The 23,039-nt window shown below is 33.9% G+C and overlaps 1 protein-coding gene across 5 annotated transcripts in view; it reads left to right on the plus strand.

Annotated features, from left to right (window-relative positions):
* Window positions 1–21,236, plus strand: part of LOC138691274 (rho GTPase-activating protein 12-like) — an 87,072-nt gene extending 65,836 nt beyond the window's left edge. For 3 of the 5 annotated variants that reach the window (XM_069813110.1, XM_069813109.1, XM_069813106.1), the window contains 6 exons: window positions 866–989; window positions 5,530–5,667; window positions 7,343–7,518; window positions 8,511–8,649; window positions 10,889–10,994; window positions 11,538–21,236. In XM_069813110.1, coding sequence (XP_069669211.1) covers window positions 866–989; window positions 5,530–5,667; window positions 7,343–7,518; window positions 8,511–8,649; window positions 10,889–10,994; window positions 11,538–11,712 — 858 coding nt within the window. In that variant the 3' untranslated portion in view covers window positions 11,713–21,236. The remainder of the gene's footprint in view (window positions 1–865; window positions 990–5,529; window positions 5,668–7,342; window positions 7,519–8,510; window positions 8,650–10,888; window positions 10,995–11,537) is intronic. The other 2 variants (XM_069813107.1, XM_069813108.1) reach the window with 2 other exon arrangements.
* Window positions 21,237–23,039: the final 1,803 nt, after the last annotated feature.

Consider the following 23,039-nt stretch of genomic DNA (forward strand, 5'->3'; position numbering starts at 1 on the left):
TGCATTTAGATTGGCAACAGGCCATGACTGTTTGGCCAAACACCTGCATAGAATTGGAATTTATCAGTCCCCTAACTGCCCATTGTGCAACTGAAACCAAGAAATGGATTCGGAACACCTCAAAATCTGTGCTTCAGTGGCTGACCATGACAATATCTTTGAAAAATATTGGAGTGCAAGAGGTCAAATGACTTTATTGTCAAACGCTTGGTATTAGAAAACAACAACAACATAAGATGTGTTTGCAGAAAATTCGAAAAGACTTCTTTTATAGAGATAATCTCGCTTTTTTTTTTTTTTTTTTTTTTTTTTTTTACACACGAGTTGTTGCTGTTGAACACCATCGATATTGCCTATCATGTAGTTCCTGACATTCAGAAGCTTATACTGACCAGATTTTGTTATAAAATTGTTACATTCCAACCCCTCTGTAAGCTCATTTAGTTTAAAGACGACCTTTTGAGTCATCCTATATATTGTTCGCTTTGTTATATGCATTCTGCAGAGATTTGTGGTTAAAAGTAGAGTACAAATGTTGAATTAGAAAGCTATACTGAGAAGCATCACCAAAACAAACGGTGGAATCGACTGGTATGAGAATAAACTGAAGTTTATGTACATTGTTCTGAAATTATTATATCATAAAAAACTTTGTTAAAATTCTAGGTTTTTTCCTCTCATTTTCAGACCATCAAAATCCATTCCAGATATCTACAGTAGTTGTGGATGTATTCGTTGTCATTGTTTTAGAACTTTGTAGCTCCCCATCTGCCTTTTAACTTCTATTGTCATGAAACATTATATTTTTATGTGATGACCTGTAGTATTACAAGATGAAATACTTAGTGTGATGTTTGTATTGCAGCCATCTCCTTATGTGAGCACCCCAAGAAGCAAGGCCGTGAAGATGACTCCCCAGCACTTGAGCTGCAGCTCTCCTGAGGAAACTAAAAGGTCTTCACGTATAGGACGCTCAAGATCTGTCAAAGGTATTATTGTATAATTCATTTTCAACTGGTTTAAGTTGAAATACTACGCATATTTGGTTAGCATTTCTGTAAATGCTTGTTCCACACTGATTATCGTCCAGATTCAATAATAATAATAATAATAATAATAATAATAATAATAATAATAATAATCATGATGATGATGATGATGATGATGATAATTTATTTATTTATTTATTTAGAATATTAACGTGCAAAACAACAGCACAAGGCCAATTAAAGTTTAGCACGATACAAAAACAGAACAAAACAACAAATGATGATGAGAATGAATGATAGAAAATGGCAATGAGATGAAATACAAACAATATAATAGTCTACATCAATCATAGATCAAATAAAAATTATAAAATCATAAATTAGTACAATAAGATAATTGACCAAATGCAAGAGAAAAAAAAAATGGACAAATAATTATTAAAATTAGATCAGTGAGAAAAAAAAACTCAAATATACTACACATTAAATGGATCCAAGTTGAATCCATGCAAATTAGCATATTTAATGCATCTGCAGACCGGAGAGAGAGATTTAGGATTTTTATTATAAAACAATTTATGAAATCTTAGACCATTAGCTGGAATACGAAGACTGATATTGCTTATGAAAGATTCACAATCAATATCACCCTTAATGACTTTACAAAAAAATAAATAATCAAGATCCTGACGTCTGGTGAACAAACTACCGCAATTGAAATATTTGCATTTAATCTCATAGTTATAATCGGAATTTGGTAAAAATCTATAAGAACACAAGGAAATAAATTTTCTTTGAATATTCTCCAATTTAGCCGAGTCAGTGGAAGTAATGGAGTTCCATACAACAGATGCATATTCAAGCTTGGATCTAACCAATGTATAGTATAAAATTAATAAACACATAGGAGTGGAAAAAGAATAAGTTATAGACCTAATTAGACCAAGCATTCTTAACGAATGGGTATAAATATATTGCACATGATCATGGAAATATAATTTTGAATCAAGTAGGACACCAAGATCTCTAATACAATCTTTCCTAGTAATTACGACATTACTGAGAGAATAGTTAAATTTTAGGGAGATAGTTTTCCGTGAAAAGGAAATAACAAAAGTTTTGGATTGATTAATTTTCATTCCATTTTCAACAGACCATTGTGAAATTGAATTAATGTCATTTTGAAGAATTTGACAATCAACCAAACTATTAATTTTGCGAAAGATTTTGAGATCATCCGCAAATAAAAGGCAGCTAGAACTTATTCTTTTACTTATATTATTTATAAATAATAAAAATAAGAGAGGTCCCAATGTAGACCCTTGAGGAACACTGCATAAACTATTAAATGGAACCGAGAGAGAATTACCTAGTCGAACACAAGACTGTCTATCTGTTAAATAATTTTCAAACCAATTAACGTAGTTAGTGGAGAGACCAAAATTACTTAATTTATTTAATAACATTTTGTGAGGAACAACATCAAATGCTTTGCTAAAATCAAAATAAATTGAGTCAATTTGACCTTGATTTTCAACTATAGGCATTATGAGATTAAGATAGGAAACTAAATTAAGATAGGAAATAATAATAATAATAATAATAATAATAATAATCTTTATGTTGTTGTTGTTGAATAGAAAAAAATATATGTTGATAAAATATTATTGAATATGAATGATATCTAATAAATTACGCCAAATACATTACCTGTTATGATGTTCTTCTTCTGACACATAATATCAAGTGAGATGTACTGCCTGATAATAGATGTACATATCAGCCAGAACCTCAATCAGAGGTACATAGACATTTCATTCATTCATTGTTCTGCCCAAGGGCAGGTCTTTCACTGCAAATCCAGCTTTCTCCAATCTTTCCCATTTTCTGTCTTCCTCTTTGTCTCCTCATATGATCTGTTTATCTTAATGTCGTCTATCATCTAATATCTTCTTCTGCCCCGAACTCTTCTCCCGATCAACATTCCTTCCAGTATATCCTTCAGTTTCAGTAGCAGGTTTCTTCTCAGCCAGTGATACAATCAATTCCTTTTCCTCTTCCTGATCAGTTTCAGCATCATTCTTTCTTCACCCACTCTTTCCAACACAGCTTCATTTCTTACTCTGTCTGGCCACTTCACACACTCCATTCTTCTCCGTATCCACATTACAAATGCTTCTATTCGCTTCTCTTCACTTCATCGCAATGTCCATGTTTCTGCCTCACATAATGCTACACTTCATACAAAACATTTCACTAGTCCCTTCCTTAGTTCCTTTTCCAGAGGTCTGCGGAAGATGGCCTTTTTTATACTAAAAGCTTTCTTGGTCATTGCTGTTCTCCTTTTGACTTCTTGGGAACAGCTCATGTTACTGCTTATAGTACACCCCAAGTATTTGAAGCTGTCCACTTGCTCTACCACCTCATTTAGAATTCGCACAGCTGTCATTTAGCTCCAGTAGCATATCCCTTAGTATCGTCTCCTCTTTTGCTAACAACGCCATATCATCAGCAGATCTTATGCACTTTATTCTTCTTTCTCCAACTGTCACTCCTCACATGTTCTGAAAACAGTTTTTCACTAAATCCTCCAAGTAGATGTTGAACAGGGTACGTGATAAAGGGCATCCTTGACGTACTCCTCTTCCAGTTTTACTTTCTTCTGACATTTCTTCTCTAATCCACACCTATTTTCATAGACATTTATGATGTCGAAATGTATTATTTATCTCTTAGACTTGAAATAAAATAATTTGCAAGAAAATTATTAATATACATACGAAAGCAAAATGAGTAAAAAGAGGAAAAATCGAATTCTACAGATGACACAGAATATGGAATGTTGTTGTTGTTGTTGTTGTTTTCTAATGCCAGGCGTTTGACAATAAAGTCATTTGACCTCTTGCACTCCAGTGTTTTTCAAAGATATCATCATGGCCAGCTACTGAAGCACAGATTTTGAGGTGTTCCGAATCCATATCTTGGTTTGAGTTGCATAATGGGCAGTTAGGGGACTGATATATTCCAATTCTATGCAGGTGTTTGGCCAAACAATCATGGCCTGTTGCCAATCTAAATACAGCTACAGACGATTTTCGTGGGAAATCGGGAATTAACTGTGGATTTTGATGCAGGGAGTTCCACTTTCTCCCTTGGGATTGAGTTATCAAATTTTGTTTGTTGAAGTCTAAGTATGTAGATTTAATAAATCTTTTCACAGAATAATACGTAGATTTAGTAACAGGTTTGTAAGTAGCAGTGCTGCCCTTCTTTGCTACAGCATCCGCATTCTCGTTTCCCAGAATTCCACAATGGGATGGTATCCATTGGAATACAATTCTTTTATTGAGTGATATTAATTGAGAGAGCATTTTATTTATTTCTGCTGTTTGAGATGAAGGTGTGTGTTTAGAGACTATTGATAGAATAGCTGCTTTGGAGTCTGACAATATAACTGCATTCCTGGATTCCTAAATTTATTGATGTGGCATAGAAGATTCCTGAGACATTCACTTATTGCAATGATTTCACCATCAAAACTTGTTGTTCCATATCCAAGAGATCTATAAAGTGAGAAGAGACAGCACGTAACACCTGTACCGGCACCTTGTTCTCTGGAGATCAAGGATCCGTTGGTGTATAAATGAAGCCAGTTTTGTGGAGGGTATCTAATATTAATTGTCTCTAAAGACAATTGTTTTAGTATTTCAGTGTTTACTTCTGATTTCAGTATTTCTTCTTTTAAATTTAGATTATATTCCATATTTAATAGAGTTAAAGGGTTTGGTTTAATTTGTAGGTTTTCTTTTAAATTCGGGATATTGATTTTGTGTTTTAATTCTTGAACAATGGATATGAAACTTTTTTGAGTTTTCAATCTACAGAGAGGACTGTATGAATGCCAATTGTTTCCTGGTAATCTAATAAGTTTTTCATATTGAATCGGTGCTTTTTCTTCAATTGTCATTTTGATGCTGTTAATATTAGTGAGGAATCTCATAGAATCTATTGGAGTTGTTTTGATTCCACCAGTAATGAGTCTGAGAGCTTGGTTTTGAACATATTCTATGTCGTTTATGAAAGGTGAAGTAATTAAAATTTCTCCGCAGTATGTCAGCACTGGCTGTATAAACATTTTGTATGTAGTGTTCAAAATATTCCTAGAGCATCCCCATTTCTTTCCTGCTAGTCTTTTTAGAAGGGAGAATCTTTTACGAGCTTTTTCAGAAATGTATTTCAAATGGTTGCTTCATGTTAACTTACTATCGAAAATAACTCCAAGATATTTGGATTCATAAGTCCTAGGAAGGTGTTGGCCATTGTATTGGATATTGAATTCTCTTTCTTTTTTACCGAGTGAATGGAATATGGAATGTAGGTTCATGTAAATGCATGATAATGAATACAGAACAAAGGAAAGGATTATGTTTAATTGTCATGTTAAACTAAATCTCTATTTACTGTTGATATAAAATGTTAAACTCAAATCAGTTGCATTAGTTACTGAATATCAGTGTAATTGGTGTGATTATCTTTTAAGCAGTGAAACCAAGCACGAGCCAGGAGGATTTGACTGCTAGTCCTGATGAGAACCAAACGAAGATACGCAACCGCCTCAAGAAGTTCTTCCACCGTAGACCACCAAAAGAAGTTCTAGTTAAAAAAGGAATCTACAAAGGTAGTTATATTTCTTATAAATTTTGTTCATTGAAAGTAACTTCTTCAATGTATACAGTTTTTACAGCTATGTTGAAACATTGTAAATAAATTATGAAAAGAAATACAGTAAAACATCATTTATATGTTTTATGGAGGTCTGAAGAAAAACGCATAAGTAATAAAAACGTTTAACTGAAATAGTATTTTAATAACATGCGATTATTTTACAAAAAATGTAGTCTATTTTGGACTTCTTGCTTTTGTTTGCTCCTAAGAAATAAACCATACCATCAAATTTTGATAACTCTTCCATAATTTTTTCAGGTACATCAAAATATTTTCTATTTGGAGGGGTATTAGGATAGTTGTATTCAGTGTGGTCATGCCTTTGACGCTGGATCCTCGTTTAAAATATTCCACTCTTTCCCTCTGCGCAACGAGTCATGAAGTGAGAGTTCACTAACATACTTCTCTCCCCTCTCTGAACGGATTCTCCCAATCATGCATAACTGGTTTATTGAAACTAGCACATGCCAGGACAAGCATGAGAAGCTTCAAATTTCCACGAATTTCGAAGTGGGCTGCATCTTGACAATGAACATATACTTTATTTTCGCATTTTTACAGAAAACCTAATTTCAAGCAAAATTGATTTTGGACTTACAAATGAAGTTTTATCTCTCCAAGGGTTTAAAATACGATTATATAAGTATAAAAAACGAAGAAACAAAAAACGTACGTTTTTATGGTCAGTCCAACAGTCCAAAACTGTTGAAACATAAGTGACACCAATAAGGCATCACTCATGAGACAATTAAGTCAGAAGATAATGGGGTAAGGTGGTCAGTTCCTTTGCATACATTGCTGACTAGTAAAATAGAAAAATGTATATCAGAAACAAATGAACAAGAAAAGTGTAGGAATTTTGCTCGGACATGGGAGAGGGGAAAGAGTAAGTGTGAAAAAACACGTAAGTGCAAAACTTACAAAAGAAGTTTTACTTCAGTAATTTTTTTTTTATTTGCAACAGTATCTGTCCATAGCTAAGTGTCAATGGTTCTTTTCCTATCTCTGTTATTTTAACTATACAAGAAACACATAAACCAAACTTTGTCCATCACATCACCCTGTAGGGAAAAAAAACGCAGGGTGTGATGTCCGGTGACCTTGGGGACCACCACAGAAGTTGTTGATCACAGCTGCACATTCTATCCATGAATGTGTTGGTGGTTCTTTATGAAATCGTGTACGAATTGATGTTGCACACTCACCACTGACCTAGTCACATGAAATTGTAAGACACAAAATTATTTCTTCTCACCATTGGTAACCATTCTCACAACTATTCCGCTTGCCACCTGGTAGTAGAATTTTGAACTACTGGACCTGTTTAGGAATAAACTTTAGAATGTTTTGCATTGTTTTTGACCGGAAAACTGATCACTGGTAATTTTGTATTCCAGATGAATGTTTTTTATTGTTATGATTGTTTTGAAATGCCCTGTACAATTTGTGAGTGTTTACCCAACCACAGTATGAAATGTGTTGCACTCGTGAGCTAATGAACTGCGAACATGTGAAGAAATTCTGTGCTCAGTATGAATAGCAAGAAAAAGGAAAGCTGAAGAATAATGCTAGCAGGCCAAAAGCAATGTGTCGTGTAAATAACCCACGAGTTTGTACATGTGTTGCAGATGAACCAGTCTTTGGCTGCCATCTGCCAGACGTTTGCAAGGGAGAATCTCCTCGTGTCCCTGCGTTTGTTCAGCGCTGCGTTGCTGCCATCGAGAGTAAGGAGGAGAACATGAAGACTGATGGTCTGTACCGTGCTTCTGGGAACCTGTCCCAAGTTCAGAAGATCAGATTGCAGGTGCTGCACATGCGAATTATGTATTGTACCCATAGTCAGTGTACGGACTGATATATTCTTTCATTTGTGTGAAACCACAAAACACACCAGACGATGTTCGGAAAATTTATTGTCCCAACAGTAGTCTTTGTTGAACTCTTTTGTTCAACACTCAACCTTCACTGCAATAAAGAAGAACTGATTTTGATATGATATGGATTATGAAGACGTAATACGTTTCGGTTAGCATTTCTTTACCAGTATGTTGCTTAATCATTTCGGTTATTTTGTTTTATTTCTGTAATTTTATGGTTTTGTCTCTTTCGTCATTTGATATTAGTTACCTTAGTTTCTCTCACTTTGAGAGAGGAACAGAGATTAAGGGTGTTTGAGAATAAGGTTCTTAGGAAAATATTTGGGGCTAAAAGGGATGAAGTTACAGGAGAATGGAGAAAGTTACACAACGCAGAGTTGCACGCATTGTATACTTCACCTGACATAATTAGGAACATAAAATCCAGACGTTTGAGATGGGCAGGACATGTAGCACGTATGGGCGAATCCAGAAATGCATATAGAGTGTTAGTTGGGAGGCCGGAGGGAAAAAGACCTTTGGGGAGGCCGAGACGTAGATGGGAAGATAATATTAAAATGGATTTGAGGGAGGTGGGATATGATGGTAGAAACTGGATTAATCTTGCTCAGGATAGGGACCAATGGCGGGCTTATGTGAGGGCGGCAATGAACCTACGGGTTCCTTAAAAGCCAGTAAGTAAGTAAGGGATATGATGGTAGAGACTGGATTAATCTTGCTCAGGATAGGGATAATTGGCGGGCTTATGTGAGGGCGGCAATGAACCTCCGGGTTCCTTAAAAGCCAATAAGTAAGTAAGTAAGTTTCTCGGAATAATTTTCGCAAATATTTTTGACTGGAATGGAATTCTTATATCACAAGACTTTTGAACATTTTGATGTTACTTTTATATTCTTAAACATAGTTATTTTCTTTGTAGGTAGATCAGAATAATCTAGATACCTTGGAACAGGAAGAAGACGTGCATGTACTGACAGGAGCACTGAAGCTCTTCTTTCGAGAACTTCAGAAACCACTCATTCCATTTGAACATTTTCATAAAGCATTGCGAGCGAGTAGTAAGTATGGATTTCATTGTATTCCCATGTTTGTTGCTTACTGTAGTAGTCCTTCAGTTGCAAATATAATAATATTAATTCTTTATCATCATTTTTGTAACCTTTATTCCTTGAATTAAAGGGTTTCAACCAGACATGACTAACCCACTTGAAATAGTTTAAGTTCAACTGCAAATGCTTAAATCCATGAGCTGCCAAACTTCATTTCACAATTTGCAGCATTCAGGAGTTAAGAAAACAGTTATCCCTGCATACCACGAAGTAGATTATGATAAGTAGTTGTAATTAAGATGAGGAACTTAGGGCGGAATTCATATTCGCCACTTATAAATGAGTGAACCCTTAAGTGGTTACTTATACTCATTTCTAATTCATAGTTATCCCTCATTCACATAATGAGTGATTACTTAAGTGAGCTGATCTGTACCCTTAAGTGACCACTCATTTTCAAAATGGATACTGAGAATGATTTTGAGGATTTTGTTGAATGAAATGAGGAAAATATACGTGTCCCAAAAAGGTATATTAGAGACATGGAGAATCCTCTGGAAATGTATAGTGAACTGGAATTTAAGAAGCGATATCGTTTTCAGATCAATTCGAAGTTATTGCTCTAGCCAAATTGATCGTTATTTATTTACTTACTTACCGGTATTTATTTATTTATTTATTCATTCATTCATTCATTTCTATAACAGGGAAAAGCCCCAATTACAATAGACAGTGCAGATATTTGTTAAAGAAACATAGAATTGCATATAACATGAAAAAAGAGATAAAAAGATACAAGTGTAATTACAAATTACAAATTTAAAATAAAAAAAAAACAAACAGATACTATCTAAATAAAAAACACAGATCTAGATATAAATGAAAAATACCAAATAAAAATATTTTAAAAAGAGTTAAGTATAGATATCATAGCCAAAAATGTAAAATGTAGCTATAATTGGCAAATTACAGAGTAAATATAACATTATGTTAATAAATTCAATATACAGTGTTATATAGTAGGCCTAATAGGCTTAATTTATTTATTTAAGAAATTAACTACTACAGAACACGTGTTCCAATTAGTAGGATATCTGATTATAACTATAACTAACATGCAACTAGAATTTAAAATATCATGAAACTATTGCTGTATATAACTTATTCAGTACAATAATATTGATAACTCGTTGTTATAGCAACTCCACATGTAGAGCTGCTTTCGATTAGTTCAATGAGAGTCAGCTTTTGTTATGACGTCATGTCCGGCAGCTGTAAGTGAGCACTCATTACGTGAAAATAAGTGTTGTCTATGAATTCGGAATTGACTTAAGGGTTCCCTTATTATAAGCAAACACTTATTACTTAAGGGTTCACTCATTTTATAAGTGACGACTATGAATTCCACCCTTAATTTGTGTAATACTGTGGGATAGTCATGTCTAGTTTAAGACCCTTCTATTATAGTTGTGTTGCTCGTATTTCTGGCAGCCAATAACATTGCAGGTCGGCTACATTTAAACGTCTGTGTCTTGTCATTCGCTGCTGATGACGTTATGCTTTTCCTAAGGCTCTATAAGTACTAGGTATAATCGTCCGCCATTTTGGTTCTTTTGTTGTCATTTGCAGCAAGCAGATGAAAACTATCTTAGGAGAAAGGATGGACGGTTGCTTATTATAGAAATTCTCGCGCTGCTTTCAGTGTTTACAAAATCGTGGACTGAGAGAGTCAAGATTCTATTGGACATTTTTAGTGAAAATGAGTTTGTTTTATCGAAATGAATTATACTTTTCATGTACCTTTAACAAACAGAATATTTGTTATTTTTGTTCCTTTTAATATTTTGCCAGAATTTTCACGTTATTTGAGAAATACAAGGTTCCATTTTATTCTTTCTTTCCTTAGACATTTATCTATAAATCCTAAAAATTATAGTGCGATTGATTGACTATCATAGAAACTACGATGTGATAATGTTTAACAGTGCTGCAAATAGCGTCGTCTGCTAACAGCAACTGGCAACAAAAGAACTAAAATGGCGAACTGTTATACCTACCTAGTCTTTATAGAGCCTACACTTCCTAGGATGTAAGCAACGAGGAGGAGCCATGTCGGAAATAACAGCAACAGAAATTGTTGATATTTTGTGTCATCTCGATATTGTAAACCATAGTAAGCATTCATGTGTTCCTTTAGGTCAGTTTGTAATAGACTTTTAAATTGTTTGCAACGATTTATTTCTTACAGTGAATCCCAACAAAAAAGAGAAGCTGCAGCAATTCAGAGACATTGTGAAGGCCCTACCTTTGCCAAATAGAGACACCCTAGAATTCTTGCTCAGACATTTACTCAGGTCAGTTTCTGTAAATGGTACTTAAGTTTACATTATCTTCACTCACGTAATTTATCTCGAGTTTTCTGTCTTGTTCATTGTCTCTTCCTCTTCCCCATCCTTCGCTCTTCTGTGCTCTTTCTCCATCTTTCCTCTTTATTTTCTGTACATACTTGATTTATGAATTCGAAAAATTCAATAATTACTGTTATTTTGGGGCAAACAATTTTCAACTCAAAATTTAAAAATTACCTGTGTGTGTGTGTGTGTGTTATTAAACTTTTTTGTTTGAAATATCTCAAAGAATAACCCCCTGAAATTAATGACTTTAAATAGCCTGTTCACAATAGTAAAGCTCTTAACTAACTTCAAATATTACTTTACTATGCAGATTTCATTAACAATGACATTTTGTCGAGTCAGAGACTGAAAATGGATGTAGTGAGGAAATAATAAGTAAATTTTGGGGTGCAAGATGACAAATGTGATTTGCAAGCTGTCTTCTGATGTCCCTTGATAGTCTGCTCTGTTTTAAATAACTTATTTACGTTTCTCTGTTCATAGAGTGACGGAGCATAAAGAGTCAAATCGCATGCATATCCCAAACCTCGCCATAGTGTTTGGTCCAACACTGATGTGGTCAGAGGGTGAATCTCTAAACATGGCATTGGACCTGATGCAGCAGAACCTGGTGATCGAGTGCTTCCTGCAGGAGTTCAGCAACATCTTCAAGTGCTGAGGAGCCGGTAGATTTCAAGAAATCCTCATTACATTGTAGTATCCACTAGACTCATTTGTTAAGTGAGATCTTCCTCCTCATTATCAGTGCTGGATTTTGATGACGTGTAAAGTATTTGGTATTTCACAAACATTGCTGAGTTACATCTGATCATGGCAGTGTGATTGAAAAAATGTGTAATGATTGCAAAAACATATAATTCTTTTTTTAGACATTGCTAAGTTACATCTTTTGATCATGGCAGTGTGATAGCAAAAATGTATAATGATTGCAAAAACATATAATTCTTTTTTTTAGACATTGCTAAGTTACATCTTTTGATCATGGCAGTGTGATAAGAAAAATGTATGATTGCAAAAATGTATAATTCTTTTTGTTAGACATTGCTAAGTTACACCTGATTGTGGCAGTGTGTGATCACAAAAATGTATAATTTTTTTTTTTAGACATTACTAACTTACACCTTCTGATTGTGGCAGTGTGATTGCAAAATTTTTTTTTTTTTTTTTTTTTTTTTTTTTTTGGCGTTATTAGTAGTTTGGTCCAATTTTGTATAACTATTTGCACTTTATGTATAATTCGGAGTTCACTTTGAAGTCTTGTTGAGTTACAGTTTACAGCATATCGATGGCCCAGTTCAAAATGGGAAACAACTTAGAATTTGAAGTTTTAAGAAACCTGAATTTTAAAGCTTCATGTTGCTGTGAAAAATCCAATTAACAAAACTATAATTTGAAACATATATATAATGAAACTGTGTTGGAAAGAATGGGTGAAGAAAGAATGATGTTAAAACTGATCAGGAAGAGGAAAAGGAATTGGTTGGGTCACTGGCTGAGAAGAAACTTGCTCCTGAAACTGAAGGATGTACTGGAAGGAATAGTGAACGGGAGAAGAGTTTGGGTTAGAAGAAATCAGATGATAGATGACATTAAGATATATGGATCATATGAGGAGACAAAGAGGAAGGCAGGAAATAGGAAAGATTGGAGAAAGCTGGGTTTGCGGTGAAAGACCTGTCCTTGGGCAGAACACTAAATGAATGAATTATAAAACATCATTAACAGAATTTGGAGTAATTTCAATGATCCTTGGATTTTTCACAGCAACATAAAGCTTTAAAATGCAGTTTTATCAAAACTTTAAATTTTGAGTTGTTTCTCTTTTGAAGGACGACGACGACCCGGACGTCCACAGAAACGTCTATTGGATCCTGTATAGCTGGAACCGAAACAGGCCAACAATGGCCTAATTTCGTGTCTGGAATATGATGATGATGATTCTCTTTTGAACTGAGCGATCGATATGTTTATTAAGCTTAGTACGCACTTGGAAACACTGTTTAGAAACTTTGTGTTGTAGCTGCTTATAAACTGTTGTGTTACATAATACGATTTCAAATTGTGTTATTATATGATGGGGGGGGGGGGAGAATATCATGGATAAGCATCGAGTTTAAGGTGCATTTCCACCATCAGTTAGATTAGCTATGTCCGTTTTCTTGTCACTGGGAGTTCTTATATGCAATCTTGATCTATGCATTCAAGATATCTGAAATGTCTACATCTAAAATCATCGCAAAAGTGTGTCAAACCATCGTAGTAAATGTATTTACAGGATATGTGAAACTAGCACATCACACTTCCCTAGTTCTTCAAGCATCTTGACAAGTACATACTTGCAATTGTTTCATTGTGTTTCACATGAGAGTGGAGAGAAGAAACGCCTATTTTTGTAGTGAAACATTTGAGATACTGCTGCAAAACAGATCAGAAACATTGTATCACAACTGCATTGGAACAGTTTATGAATAATTTTGCTACAGTGTTTATATACATGTTTTCTAAGTACGTACTAAGCTTTGTAAGAAAAGTGTAACAAAACATGTACTACAATAGAAGAGATTTAACTTTGTCTTTTTCCATTGTTGGTGAAGTATGCAGAGACTTTCAGCATTTCGAATGTTGGATCACCTTCGTCTTAAGATGAGAAGGGTATCCTACTAGTAGGGGTGACCACAAATGGCTAGACCCAAGACTGATTACAATGAGTAGGATATTATTTTGTCCACCTGTAGACGAATGTGAGTCCAATCTTCAAAACCTTATGAACTTCATGTTGTCTTTATATTTTTTTCACTAGCAGTGGAAAAAGTACAATCTAAACCTCTTCTGAAGAATCTGAAATGTGGCAGGAAGTCCGAGATCAATGACAGGTACAATATCACATATACTCCTTATAAATTCCCTTGTCTCTCTTTGAAAGAATTCCTATCAAAGATTCAAAAAGTGAGATCAATTGTTATAAAAGTAACTTGCTGTGTATCATGTTTTGAAATGAATGAGAAGGGATTTTTTTTATTTTTCTAAAGATAATTTTTTTTAGTTATTTGTGACTCATCAAAATCCAAGCCCTGATCATGATAATAATCATCATCATCATCATCATTATCATCCAAGTATTGGGCCTTTTGTGGGTTTTTCCAGTCTTGTGTTGTCCCTCCATCTCGTCATTGGACGTCCCACCAGATCTTCCTTGAAATAAAATAATAGTCTTAATTGTTAGTAGCTTTTCTCCAGATGTAACATAAGGAGTAAGTTTGTATGGTGATTTTTTTTTAGGATTGATGGATAACTTGGACAATGTTAAACCATATCTATATCTGCTATTCGTTTCATTTTGCAATGTTACAGTTGTATAACTTCATGTCAAGAAGTAAGTCTGGATTGAAACATTCCACCCGATAACCTTGCATATACTCAAACTACAGAGAGAGCTGCATAAAGAGATGTATCTTATACAAACAGAGAAAGAGGAAGAGAAATGACAGTGATATATGATGTTTGTAACTTATACGGGTGGCAGACATTGCAGTGACAGGCCTTAGGAATGCGTCCCAAAAGTTAAATACCCTTGCTCGAAACGAAGAGATTAAAAAAGTATTACTGTTAAAAATGGAAGCATTTGAGGATGTACAAATATGGCATAGGTTGAAAGGTATGATAAAATTTAAATATTTCTTGTTAAGAAAAGGGCATATAAAAGTCCTACTGGATATGAAAGCTTGTGTGTATGTGCATAAGAGAGAGAGAGAGAGAGTAAATTAAGAAATTGACAGTATCTGTTGCTGTAATAAATCCTTTTTCTGTTACATTTCAGTTCATTTTTTTAATTAACATCAGCATCTTTTTCTGATGAACTTTTATACAGGATGTTTTAAGTAATTTTTGCAAATTAATACAAGTAGTAATGTGTTCCAAAAAGAGGATATTGAGATAGAAATCCAACATTACACTATTACGTAAAGCCAGCAAGTAAGTATAGTTGCCTTGGTGAATTAATATCCAACCACTGACATAGCAGATGCCTTCTTTAAAGAGATATGAATTTGTTTATTGATCAGGCCTTTTCAGATATCGCTATCACAAGAAGCAGTAAAACATGTCTACCAGTGATGCATTTATATTTTCAAATAACTTATGCATGTCAACTCTACGTGGAGTATAAAACAACATTGTGATAACTCTAGTTGATTGATGACAGTTAAAACAGTTAGTAATTTTAATTTCAGTTTTAATTAAAAATCCTGTTACAGCTTAAAATTTATTCACTGTGGATGTGGTGGTGGTAGAAATTACGGTATTGTTATTGGTAATTGTAACTAGGGATAATCTTTACAACGAAAACGTGGCAACACTGCTTCACATAACAAGTATTGATGCGTGTAAAGGAGTTATGTCCAACACAAAGCTTGCTTCTAGGGAACTTGTTCACCATGGCGACTGTACCTTTTCTTACACTTTTTTGAGACATTTCCGTGCATGATGTGATGTCCATGTCAGATTTTATGCAGTGAAATCTTAATTATTGTTATTAATTTGTCCACAAAATTGCAACTGTTATTGAAACAACTATAATCAAATCATTTAAACTCATATCATCGTTATGAAATACGCTGCAGATTAGACCATTAGGTCTCTTCGATCCCACGTAATGACTTACAATGAAGCTTTGATTATCATCGTCTTCGATTATTGTCGTTTCTGCGAACAGTGTTTGTTATTTAATGCCATTAAATTCGATTATCGTCAAAATTCTAATAATCTTGTTTTTTCCCATATCAGTGTAATGAGTATGTTATAGGAAAATCGTACGAAATCAGCAAAGTTTGTAGCAAAAGAGAGAGCACATTTCCAAATTGTGCGAGTGTAGAAAGGAGCATTGTCTTTTTAGGCACTTTTTTATGGTACACCATACCAAATGCACATTTCCGGCCATGGGTTCCTTACCTGAAGGTTCTCTCTTCAGCATCCACAACCACCTGTACAGTTCATGCCAGCTACATTGAATGATCCTAACTGTTATTGTAAATGGTAACAGAGTTCCTGATTCTTTATCTCTGCACACATTGTAACTGATTCTGAAATCTTATATTTTTCGTATAGACAACAATAGTACATTATGGATGGAATAATAATGTGGTATGGAAGAAGTCAGGGTATGTACTGGAATTATCTTTAATTTATGTTAGTATCAGATATGGGGTCTAAATTGAAGAAGTTAATGAAAATACAGTAAAATCCCTCATAATCGACACCCAATTAACCAGCAATATGGCACTTTTGGCTGGGCCAAAAAAAAAAGTTTAAATCTTATGTGTCACCACAGTCTGAGTCATCAGTGTTTCCACATTAGGAACTTCACAAGAATTTCGTGTTCATTGAATATTCGAACCTAAAATTAGTGTATTATTTGTGTTGTGTTTTAATAAAGAAAATCCACACAGTTTTTATGTTATTTAGTTATGCTCAAGTGACTGAGAAATAAATTTCATATGGCTGCAGTTTCAACAGTTGGCATCATGAAATACGAACAGATAATTTTTTTTATATTCAATCTTGTATACGGAACTAGCCTGCTCCCTTTAGTGCTGGTTAAGAGGAATTCTACTGTATACTGTGCTTTAAGATACAAGATCATTTCTGGATTTGTTGTACATGACTTTCCAAGCTACATCGACAATTCAGAGTCATACCTGATCTCATTTTTGAATTAAAATACATCATGATGTGAACCAGATGTGACAAGCAAACATTCTCATGGGGGCAGATAAAAATGTTCCCCCCCCCCCCCAAATCATGTTTATAATGTTGAAACAAGTGCTTATATAAATTTTGGACACTCGAGCACAACTAGAAGGCCATAAAAAATCATTTTTCCAGGAACTGTTTAAAGAAATAAAACATAATTTCATTGGAAAAAATTATTGGAACAGATACAGCAATTGCTGAGCTTTTTTCAACATATTCTCCACCGAAATTGAGACATTTGTAAGTTTTGAGGTCACTGATAAATTTACGAGCAATGTTGGTTGTGAGTGAATTTGTCTAGGGGAACTCAAAACTTCGAGTGGAATTTATTTACATTATTTGACGGATAAAATAAAATTAAAATAAAAACCATAAAATGCGCTAATAATACATAAATATTAATTAATTACAGCCTGCCAGTAACTCTAATCTTTGGGCGTTGTATAATTTGGAATCAGTGATCCTAAAAATGTATTCTGTCTTCGTAAGTTGGAGGAGGGAGGGTGGGAGAGGGAAAAGAATATAATGGTTAGATATGATTTTTCTATTGTGACATACTGCAGTTGTAAAAAATAATGGTTCAGTATTGTGGATATGTTGGGCTAAACAGTTCTGTCTAATGTATAATCTACATTGTATCACAGTTGCTTTTTAAGAAAGCTGTGAAATTAGATTTAATTTGTGTTTACTCTTTCCAACCACATTGTCTTTTGGGTCTATGATTATTGTTTTTTCATGGTTATGTTTTATTTCTCAACTCTTAATAATTGTAGCCAAGTTCATAGGCACTGACTTTTTTTAAATATTGAAAGGGAAGAACTCTGCGCAAAAGTCGAAGAAAACTTTAATTGATTTTCTAAAAAAATGTCTTAAATATTTTACAGAAAATTATATCAGTCTGATTTTTCAAATAATACCCGTGGAAACTGCTTAACCAAAGATGATTGAAAACTACTGCTCTTCATCTTTTCCCTTTCACTGCCACTACTACAACTCGTTTTATCATTCTGTTCCTGTTCACTGCAATTTTATTTTGGGCAGTTTTCGTTATTAACAATTTATCCATCCCAATCGCTGATCATTTAACAAGCACACATCACAAGAAACTATTACTACAATTGAACGTTGATAATTGTTACTTTTAAATTTCGAAACAAATTTAATTGTGTATGAAAAAATGTTCAACATTATTAATAATTTGTTAACTGATAATAGGCAAAAATACAGTCCAATAACTGTTAAATATTAATTCCATTTATTATTTCTACTTGGTAATATTTATGACTGTTACTGTTCGATCACACTAGTTGATAGATTTGAACTGAACAGAAAAAATGTGGATCATAGACAAAGAAGTGGAGTCACTGTTGCCCCCCCCCCCCCTAAATCTCCTCTGAAAAAAGGCTTAGAAAGAAAACATTTTTCTCTGTGTAGAAACTCGAAGAAGTCAGAAAGGGGATCCAGGGGAGGGGGAAAGGAAGGCTTGAAAGCTATTGAACAGGACTTTTTTTTAGAGGAAAGCATCATGTGTGGAGATCCACTGATCTCAAATGTTGGAGGAAAGAAAGGGAGGAACATTGTGAGTTGGGTCACTAACATGATGATTGCGACAGCTAATTCTGTCTATGAATTTGAAATAACTATTTTTGGCATATGTCCTAGTTCATCTTTCAAACAATTTTTTTTTAACATGAGTTCTTTTTTCGAGTTATTTGGAGAGGGTCTATTTTATTGGGTGGGTAACGCCCCTGGCTTTATAAGTTTGAGGGTCAGAAAGTCCTTTGCTGCCCAAAGATCGTGCCTATGGCCACGATAACGATTATGAAGACATTCGGTGAATTCAAAATCTCACTAGTCCACAGTCTTCTTTGAGTAATGGTACCTGCGGACATACCACTATGGTGTGCTCAAATTGAAAATGGATATTGAACGAAACAGAAACCTGTGAAAAGAACTAGTAACTTTATGAAGTGTTCGGATTGGAAACTAACGAACCATCAGCCATATTGCTTTAATTTTGTTGTGATGAACCTTTGCACATACTCAGATGGTAGAGCCTGGTTCTGGTTTTACAGAGAGGAAGGGGATGGGACTTTGGGGACAAGGAGAGAGAGAGGACTGTTCATATTGCATCTTGTCCCCCAGTTTTTTAACTCAACGCACAAATGTTAATTCAGGCACTTTAGTACACAGGTTTTGTGAGAAAAAGTAGGGAGAATGCAGCATTGTAATGGAATTATCTAAGACTGAGTCGATTGTGTTGGTGATATACACAGAAGTTTGATGCTCAGATTTGAAGAAAACTGATATGCTTAGATGAACAACTAATGAAAACTTCAAAACTTTCTTCTATTTAATATCATTTGACACTATCTGTAGAAATAGCATTTAATCATAGTTAATGAATATAGAGGATTTCTACCTGAAAATTTTAATGACTTTTATGGTAAAGGTTGGTCACTTAAAAGCAGAATAGTACATTATGCAACGAGCCTATAATGATAATAATTAAGATGCGAGGATGTTTGTTTATGAAACAAGCGCGAGTTTCATAATTTTCATACAAGCGTCTTAATTACCATTATAAGCAAGTTTCATACGACTTTTTATGCTCGACCATATTTCTAACTTGAAATTATTCAGAAGTATTCATTTTATTTGTATCTGACAGAAGATCGGAAGTGACCTTGTGCAATACCTCGTAAATTGTGAGATGTGCGCAGACGCGAAAGTATTGATTTTTTCCGAGGAACAATAATGTCATTGACCTTGATGTAATGTAACATGAACTAATTTTGATATAACCTGGAAATTGATTTAGAATTGAAAAACGAGATGACAAATTGAATTTATTTGAATATTATTTACAATTAACGCTAATTATTATAGTAACAGAACATAACCTTCTGCGACAGTATTGGATTTCCAGCCTCCGTGACGTTTCCCTCGTCTTTCGATTGCATATCCGAGAATATTCGAAAACCTGAACTTTAATGAATAGGTGTACTTTAATGACATGCATTAAAGGACTGCTACCAGGTGTATAATTACTACATTTCGGCATGGTCGAGCATAAACAATATTAAAACATATAAATGATATGATTCTTAAAAATAATTGATTAAGAATTATTTCTGATTGTGATGATAAATGTTACAATTATTTAACTTTCCTCTGAACGATCAGTTAATAAATCTGATTAGGAACGACTCTAGAATACAGATAAGTAGTTAAAAACCATGCCATAATATTGCGAGAACTTTACAGAGAAATTTGTGAAGTAATCATTCCAGGGAAAATAACTGACCTTTCACTTGCTGATATCCTCCCCTTTTATTTTTTTTGCAAGGAAAAGTACAAAATAATCGTCTTTATTCGTTCATCAAACACATTACTCATTGTAACTTGATATTTTGCAATACAATAACTAAGCTAGCCAAAATCTTTGGTCCAGGGATAATTATTCGGTATACATTGCATAGCCATCTTTACTGATCTTCAATTATTTTTCCTCTCGTTTGGGTTGATGCTCGACACAGCATAATCAGTAATGCTGGAACAGTTTGCTTAGCTGTATTCTAGAGTTTAGCATTTGATTAAGCTTGCCCTCATTACAGAAATGAGCATTTTTATATAAGATAAATGGAAACAGTTTACACACATTCATTCATTCAGAAATCTAATTCACACCTAGATAATTTTACTTAAAATAATAAATTAAAATAATGTTATCGTATAACCTTATCTCAGATTTCAGGGATTCTTTCAGGCTTTATATGAATTGAAATAAAATTTACAACCCTTAAAATAGAGGATACTCTTGCTAGGTGTAGTGGAGAGATAGCTAAATCTACAGAACTTATGTAAATACATATATTCATATTGTAACATGTAAATATACTAGAAAAAGGTGCATCTAGGCCTACGCCTTTTTGTTGTTGATTTTATTTCTTTCTGTTGTAATGGATGAAGACTGTAGGAGAAATGTTTCGTTATAGTTGCCAAACATTACCTAAAAGTGGTCGGGGACTGTAAATAGAACTCCGCATCCAGGCCCTCCATGCCTTTATATGGTCCTGATCAAGAACAAACGAATGCACATTGTCCTTTTAGAGCCATAAAAATAATGTTATGAACGTTGATGTTGAAGGTTCGCATTATTTATTTCAGTTGAATCATTTCTCAAAGCTGATGATATTTGTATATGTTGTGTACATGCTGCAGGACTCAACAGTATTTTGCAAAGTACAGTATATTGTATATTCATAGTTTGTTATGTTTATGGAAAGCCTTTAAAATGTATGAAATGAAATGGACAGTATTTTATTATATATATATAATTGAGGACAGATTGTCAATGTGTTATTTATTTATGTTACTATTTGGCAGATGTACCCAGCTACTCATACGTTGCAATAAAAATATATTTAAAAATGTGCGTTTTATTCACACTAATACAAATTTATAAAATTACAATCAATCAATCTTCCTAATGTATCCAGCTGTTTGCTGACAACATAAAGTCCACTATAGTCTATTCAGTTGTTTTTCACGAGAAGTGAGGGGTATTTTGCGATCGGTGTTCATTATAGATGCCTGTTGCTAGTAGCCAGAGTTGGGGTGTAGTCAGTATATACTGCAGGGCTGTGTCTTCTGCAACTGGTACTGATGATTTAAATTTACTTTTGTCGTTTATGGATGGACAGTATAGAAGAATGTGTTCCAGATCTTCGTCATGCCACAGACAAGTAGGATTATCAGAAATGTTGTTGTTGTTTTCCAATGCCAGGCGTTTGACAATAAAGTCATTTGACCTCTTGCACTCCAATATTTTTCAAAGATATTATCATGACTAGCCACTGAAGCACAGATTTTGAGGTGTTCCGAATCCATTTCTTGGTTTGAGTTGCACAATGGGCAGTTAGGGGACTGATATATTCCAATTATCAGAAATGTGAAATAGGTGTAGGTACAATTGAGTGACAATGTGACCTGTTCTGGCTCTTGTTAAAAATGTTTGAAAGTTTTTGTACATTTCGAGGTCATTTGGTTTCTTTTGTACAGACTAAAATTTTTCCTTCGTCAGAAGAGAGCCAATTGTTGATCTATAGGTTTATAAAATGAGACTTTACTGAAGCAAAAGCACTGGATAGAGATATCACTTGAAGAGGTCTTGGTTGCAAATATGTTGCCTGTTTTGCAATATTATCGACTTTCTCATTTACAGGTATACCACAATGACTAGGTATCCATTGAAATGTTATTTTCTTTTGGAGTTTTTTTAGTTTACTTAGTTATTTTGAATTGGAGAAATTCTATGTGCTTATAGATTTGGTACATATTTAATTATATTAAATATAGCCCCCTTGGAGTCGGTAATTGTGCAAATAGATTTTTCAGAAATTTGAGTAACACACTGAAGAGCAGCTCAACAGCTAGCAATTCAGTGTCAAGACCGGAGGATAAAATTTAAAACTGATAAAATTATTATTATTACCACCATCATCATCATCATTGTAAGTATTTTAGCCTTTTTTGCCTGTTATTGGATGGAAAAGTGTGGAAACATTTCACGGATCATATGTGTAATCATTAGGAAGTTCATGCATTTGCAGATTTTTCTCAAAGAGTCTTATTGATATGCTGATTATTTGTGCGAATCACACATTTTAGTGTTTTAGATCATTTTATTTTGCATATAAATGCATATTTTTGCACTTTCAAATAACTAAATCATATTTTTATGAATGTATTCTAATATAATAAGATATTTTAACATTGCCCTCACAAAAATAATTAAAGCATTTTTAAAATAGTTGAAAATTAACTATTTTTGTTAAATTGCATTCCTAATGCATTTCTGGTACAATTTTACCAATAGCATTCATTTAATGTAGCTTCTTGCTTTCCATTGCTTTTGGGAAACAATAGTTTTCCTACAGTAGATGAATTAATATCCAAGGTAAATGAAATCTTTATGGATTTTGCATGTAGGATTCAGTTGTTTAAAACTGTGATACCTAATACTTCACTACCTCCTGAACCTACAGTATTTTAACTCATTGGAAGTCATGCTTAATAGTTACTTTTTATTATGCTAAAAAAAAAACCTACAATCAGTCTGAGATGTAATGCATTCATTGGACTCAAGGAATGCTGTTTCAATTGAAATATTGTCAAAATGAAGAACTTGAAGGAAATTTTAGCATTATATTGGCATATGTCCTCTTTGCCTGC

Source organism: Periplaneta americana, chromosome 16, assembly GCF_040183065.1.
Source record: "Periplaneta americana isolate PAMFEO1 chromosome 16, P.americana_PAMFEO1_priV1, whole genome shotgun sequence".
NCBI classification, from domain to species: Eukaryota; Metazoa; Arthropoda; class Insecta; order Blattodea; family Blattidae; genus Periplaneta; species Periplaneta americana.